General features: G+C 36.2%; 1 protein-coding gene across 1 annotated transcript; it reads left to right on the plus strand.

The window, feature by feature from the left end:
• Window positions 1–300: 300 nt before the first annotated feature.
• Window positions 301–4,626, plus strand: LOC107799521 (uncharacterized). The gene is made up of 4 exons (XM_016622642.2): window positions 301–536; window positions 658–1,100; window positions 2,122–2,725; window positions 4,058–4,626. The coding sequence occupies exons 1-4, from the start codon at window positions 447–449 to the stop codon at window positions 4,517–4,519; spliced, it is 1,599 nt and encodes a 532-aa protein (XP_016478128.1). The 5' UTR covers window positions 301–446; the 3' UTR covers window positions 4,520–4,626.
• The last annotated feature ends 2,457 nt before the right edge of the window (window positions 4,627–7,083 follow it).

Consider the following 7,083-nt stretch of genomic DNA (forward strand, 5'->3'; position numbering starts at 1 on the left):
GAAATATCACCATCAGATCGAGTTACCTAAGAATCGTAGTTATTGATCTGACACCAAAGCCAAAGGCAACTTTTACGGAAAACTCAGGCTACGATGTATGATATTGAATTCTGGATACAACTTGTGGATCAGCACTCAAAAGAAAATGCCTCTTCAGATTATGGGCATTGAACAAGTTATGACAGTACACTTACCAATTGTTGTAACTGTCTTATCTGATAGCGACACACATCTCAATCACTTTAGTCTAAAAGATCTTGCTATGACTCGAGAGAAAAAGAGCAAAAGTTTTTTTGCATACATCATTTACTAAATTAGTAATACAATAAGACAAAAACTGCTCCCCTAAACAAGGTAAAAGGAGAATGATATCCGATAAATACTTCACACTTTCCTTTAAATTATAGTAGTACGTAGTTTCGGGATCATTTACCTCTTATAAGCCTATGGCTTCAAGTTATTGGGGAGTCAACCATGGAAAACTTGTTTTCCTAATCATCACATTTTGCTTTATTATAGATAGTACATCTGCCGAAGTATGTCGAAAATCTTTTAATCTCTACCTTTTCTTTCTCTTTTTTTGGTTTATCTTTTTTATAGTCATTTTCATGCATGACAATTTGCTTTTCAACTGTGTGTGCGTGCTTGAAAATTCAGTGGTTGAATCACGGCGGAGACAGAACAAACAGAAGGTCAGCTGTTGGGGAGGTTCTGATCAGTCCAAGAACAATAAACAGATTGAAATTAAGGTGGAAATTCTTGGCTGGATTTGACATTACAGCAACTCCAGCAGTGGCCAACGGAGTAGTTTATTTCCCTTCATGGAATGGGAATTTGTATGCAGTGAATGCATTAACTGGACAACTCATATGGCAACAGAATCTTACAAGACTCACTGGCTTGCCTGTAACAAGGACAACTGTGAATGTGACAGTATCAAGATCAACTCCAGTTGTGGCTGATGATCTTCTACTTGTGGGAATTTATGGACCTGCTGTTGTGATTGCAGTGAGACGCTTAACAGGAACACTTGTTTGGTCCACTCTGCTAGATCCCAGGCCTCTGGCTCTTATCACTCAATCAGGAACAGTTTTCTTTGGGTTAGCTATTTCATTTTTGATATGTTAACTGTTTTCAGATAGCATAAATATTACTCCACAACAACAACAACAACGACCCAGTATAATCCCACAAGTGGGGTCTGGGGAGGGTTGTATGTACGCAGACCTTACCCCTACTCCGAAGGTAGAGAGGCTGTTTCCAGGAGACCCTCGGCTCAAAAGAAGCAATAGGAGATGATACATTAGTTATGTAAAAATGCGTAATAAAAAACAGCAACAATATATAAGAGATATGAAATATGAAATACAAGATACGACAACGAAAATACGAAATAGATGGCTGGTATAGTACAACTAGAAGGTAAAGTCCTGCATCAATAGACGCCTAATGACATTCCTAGTCTAACTCCTAACTGGATAGTCTCCCTCTATTGTGCTGTAGAAATATTCACACTCTCCCCTAACCTACAACCCTAATGCTCGACCTCCATAAATCCCTATCAAGGGCCATGTCCTCAGTAATCCTAAGTCGTGCCATGTCATCTCTGATCACCTCTCCCCAATACTTCTTAGGTCTCCCTCTATTAATCAGTACCAAAATGAATAGTATATTTCTATAATTTGAGACATTTTAAATTTTAACTTTTATTTTTACCTTTAATGACATTCCACAGAAATCTCAGTTGTGTTTAATACCACAAAATAACTTGTCAGCTATATGTTTTTAATCATTATATAAAATTTATCCTCCTTAATGATCTGTTTCACTGGTTCGAGCCGTGAAAACAGTCTCTTGCAGAAATGCAGGGTAAGTCTGCGTACAATAGACCCTTGTGGTCCGCCCCTTTCTCGGACCCCCCGCATAGCGGAGGCTTAGTGCATCGGGCTGCCCTTTTTAATGATCTGTTTGCATAAGAAAATTAAGGTAGTCTCTTGAGCTAATAAAATAACTTAATTATCAGCAAATACCTGGTTATGCCACTAAGATATAACTGCTATGTCTGTCATTCACCATACATTTAGTGATAAGACACTAAATTTGTTGTCAACTTCTTGACAGTGGATATTATGTGGGAGTATCATCACTGGAGGAACTACTACCAGCTACACAATGTTGTACTTTTAGAGGCAGTCTAGTAAAGCTAAATGTTCGTACTGGTGCAATTCAATGGCAAACATATACACTCCCAGACAATGGTGGAAGACTTGGAGGTTATTCGGGAGCAGCAATATGGGGAAGCAGCCCTGCTATTGACATAGCCAGAGGATTTGTCTATGTAGGAACTGGAAATCTATACTTAGCTCCACCAGAGGTGCTGAGATGTCAAGCAGCACAGAATAATCGAACGACGCCACCAACTAACCCTGATCAGTGTTTTGGTGAAGATGTTCATTTTAATTCCATTCTTGCATTTGATGTAGATTCTGGAGAAATTGCTTGGGCAACACAGCTTGGAGGCTATGACGTTTTCTATTTCACTTGTTTAGTTCCTAATAATCCAGATTGCCCACCAGGGCCTAACTTGGATGCAGATTTTGGAGAGGCGCCTATGTTGCTAACTATATTCTCAAATGGAAGACTACGTGATATTGTGGTAGCTGTGCAGAAAAGTGGCTTTGCCTGGGCTCTTGATCGCAACACTGGACATATTGTTTGGGTTAAGGTAAGTCTTTATAACCAGAATTTTCATCTTTCAAGTACTCTTCACATCATCAATAATGTGCTTCAGAAAGTATAGTATAGGTAGAAACATTTTAACAATTTCTACTCTGCTTTTGCGAGAAGCAGAGTAGAAATCAAAGAAGTAATACTAATCAGATGGTTGTAACTAGAACAGACGAGTAACAACTTTTCAGCGAGTTTAGCTTTGGAAGGGATATTAGTAACTTAAGAAAGGATAGGAGTAACTTTACTGTGAACAAGCTGCTTAATTTATTGTTGCAGCTGCAGGTTTATTTGATTTTCTTGTTCACTACATTTGTCTTGCACACTTGCACATATATAGATACAATAATGGTCACCTTTTGTTCACCGGACCTTTTGACACTCCCATACTCTAGATTCATATTAACTAGACTCGTTAATTTTGAAACATCCATTTAATTAACACAAGACAACAAATTAATTTTGACGAGAGAAAGGATGTGTAGCTTTTGTTTGCTGGTAACTTTGACGAATACTCCCTCTGTTCTAGTTTATGTGAACCTATTTCCTCTTTGATCCGTTCTAAAATTGGTAATAATTTAGCTTAAACTTACCATTATATCCTTAATGAGAAGCTTTTATAACCACACAAATACTCTGAGTCCCTTTTTGACTTGTTTAGGACTATAAATTCCAGATCTTAAACTCTGTGCCCAGTCAAACAGGTTCACATAAATTGCAACGGATGGAATAATATTTTAGTGATTTCTATACATGAGTAAGAATTTTGTGAACAAAGAGCTTAATTAGCATAATGTAGCATTTTGCTTGTGGTTTATTTGACTTTTGTACACTAACAATATTACATAGTTGTTTTACGCCATCGGGTTAAGCAGGGGCAGGACTAGGTCCTTTGCTGGAATACTATATAGATGCATATAGGGTAAAAATAAACACTTTTGTTATATATAAACTGTTGAATCCCTTTGACATAAAGGAAGATTCTAGTGTAATGGCTAAGGGGTTTCAAAAATGGCTTTAAGTCATAAGTTCAAATCTATGCGCGACATTTTTGTACATTTTGTGCATCCCCTTTTGTCGCAACTGAGGTTAAGTGACATGCAACGACATGTACAATCTTTATTAAACCTAATTTGGTAACTTAAGAACAAAGCTACATAATCTGCTATAAGTGATTAAAATAAACTATGGGCTTGAAACACTTCTTCACTCCAGTGTACACAAGTTAAATCTATTGATAATTTGAAGTGTCGACGTCTTGATGAATCAACTTTGTGAACGTGAAATATTAGTACAAATTTGTTTATCTAAGAATTTTTGTGCGATGTAGAAAGCAGGACCGGGGAGCTTGGAGGGAGGAGGAGTATGGGGTGCAGCCACAGATGGGAAGCGAGTTTACACAAACACAGTCAATGGAAATAGAGTTCCTTTTACCTTAGCACCTTCGAATCAAACAACAACAGCTGGTGGATGGGTAGCATTGGATGCAAACACGGGCCAAATCCTTTGGACCACTGCAGACCCTAGCAACGACACGGCCCACGGGCCAGTCACCATAGTTAATGGGCTTCTTTTTGCAGGGTCTGTGGCTCCTAATGGCCCTCTCTATGCCATGGATGCCAGTACTGGGAAAATCTTGTGGACATTTAACACTGGTGCTACAATCTATGGGGGTGTATCTGTTAGCTATGGTTGTGTTTATGTTGGCCATGGATATTCAATTAGTCTGGCTAAGTTCCATCCAACTTGGACCAGTGGGACTTCACTCTTTGCCTTTTGCATTGATGTCTAAAGAGTAAGCTGATTCTTGTAATAAACTAAAGTGTTTTCACTTCCTGATAAGAGTTGTAATACTAATAAGTTTCCATACCTAAAAGATCATGTAAGATTGAATCCGTATATTTTAAGTAGAAAAATCTTGGAGGTAACTTGTTCAAGCTTTCTTCATGCTTATAACGGAGATGGAAAAGTTGATAAGATGAAGTTAGCTCTAGTACACTATTAGGAAATGGAATAAAAGCAACAGCAATCTAAAGAAAATATATTAACCAGCTGAATGGCATATGCTAACTCATTTAACTATCAACATAACATAGGCTCACTCACTTAACTATCAATGCAACTTTAAAAAAGAAGAAGAAAGAAACCACTTTTTATTAAAGCAAAAGCAAAGTACAAATTCATAGAGGGGGGATTAGGTTGATATCCCTGCAGATCAAACTTGGTAGAAACTGGCAAATCCTAAATTCTATTTACAATGGCTTTCTAGTTCCAATATTGCTATTCTAACCATGCAAAACAAGAATTTTCTATCTCGAAGGAGTCATTCCTTGCCTTAATTTTTCTTCGGTATCCAACTAGGAATTCCTTTTTCTTGTTCACCAAAGAATCCAAATTTAAATCCTAAAACATCTTTTGTTTTCTTTTCTTGAGGAGTTCGTTCTCTATTCTTCTTGAAAAATATCCATATTCATCTCTATGTCATCGTCTGAATCATGTTCCTCAGATATAGAATCAAAATCTACTTCATTGATTTTTTCTTCTCCATAACCATTGGTGGGGTTTATCCTGAAGGAACTAACACATTTAAGGTCGATTTAGAGGATCCAGGAGTGTATTGAACTTCATCATTTGACAGGACGTACTAAACAACTGCCAGGAGCTAATGGTGGGAAAGTTATTTTTTGAAGAAGGAAACTCTACCCTTAATTGGACTTGATTAATATCGTCACCTCTAGCTTCACCCTTATTTGTCATCTATATGATCTTCATCTTCCATATTATCATCATAAAAGATGGTTATATTATGCAAAGGATCGAAATAGTGTTGATTATGATGCTCATGATTCAAAGATTCTACAACCTCATAATCATAATCGGGAAATAACACCATATATATTATGTATGGAATTGAAGTGGAAAATTATATCCTTTGAATGAGTGAATCATGTCTAACAAGTGGGTAAAATTCTAGGAATCCCATATGGCTGCTCTCTAATTATGCTCTATTGCATTTTTACAAACATCACATCTTCAGAGCTAACTATAGAATTTTGATGCTCTAGGGTTCAATCAATTATGTGCCATTAGTAGATTTAAGACTCCCCTTAGTAGTAACAACATTATTCACATCCTCAAGACCTCAACTCCATTAGCTCTCTTTTCAAACATCTAATTCTAACACAGGGTATTTGCAACTCTATATATGCATACAAAAATTCGTGGTCTTTGACTGACTAAAGCATACCTGTTTGTGTTAATCTTCAAAATGGATGCAAATTAAGGATGGTACCATGGAATGGATCATCCATATGTGCAGTTGTGTTGATAGAGTCCAAGTGCTATAGCCATTGCCGTCGCGTTAGTCGTGGTTCTATGGAGTTCGTGTGCATTTGGAAATTTATAGCTTCACAGTAATCTTTTGTTTAACCTGGAGCTTAGTGCACGGGCGCTCTTTTACAATAATTTCTAATTTTCATTTACTTTGTTTCAACAAAACCAAACCCACAATATGTACTTCTCCATATAAAAAAATATTTTTCAATTTTTCCATGTTTGATTAGTTTAAATGTTTTGGAAAATATTTTTCTCGTTAACTCATTTTCCTCCAATTGTTTTCTTATCAAGAGAAGGAAAAATATTTTCCAAAACTCTTTTTCAACCTTCCCCACCCTATTCCTCATTGCCACCAACCCCCACCTACTCACCCCCACCCCCTCCCCTACCCTAAATAAAAATATTATAATAGTACTTTATTTTTGTATTATAGATAGATTATTTTTGCATTTCAACAAATGAGTATTATATAAAAAATATTTTTTTTTGTTTCAACAAAAAAAGTATTTTCTTTTCATGATGTAAAAAAGTATTTTTTTTTCAATAAAATGAGTACTTTATTTTCATGTTATAGAAAGAGTACTTTCATTTTCATAAAAAAAAGAGTATTTTCGTTTTAGTTATGGAGCATAAATTTTAACATTATTTTTGCATAAAAAAGTAAAGCAACACATTAGCTCCTTTGGGTTTGTGTAAATTTTTAGAAGAAAAATTAAATTCATTCAAGAAAATAGAGTCATGAAAACGTTGGGTATTTGGAGGTGGTAGGGGGAGGGGGCGAGCAAGGAAATATGGGGACTTGGGAGAAGGGGGTGAGAAGAGTAGCATAACAAATATTTTCCTAAAAAAATATTTTCTACTCTCTAACCAAACACTAGAAAATATTTTCCGAAATTCTTTTTCACTCACCAACCAAACAAGGGAAAATAAGTGATAAAACCACTCATTTTCCATGAAAACATTTTCTAGGAAAATATTTTTCTTCATATCAAACACACCCTTAATCATATTGATTTTCAT

The sequence above is a fragment of the Nicotiana tabacum genome, chromosome 18 (assembly GCF_000715075.1).
Source record: "Nicotiana tabacum cultivar K326 chromosome 18, ASM71507v2, whole genome shotgun sequence".
Lineage (NCBI taxonomy): Eukaryota > Viridiplantae > Streptophyta > Magnoliopsida > Solanales > Solanaceae > Nicotiana > Nicotiana tabacum.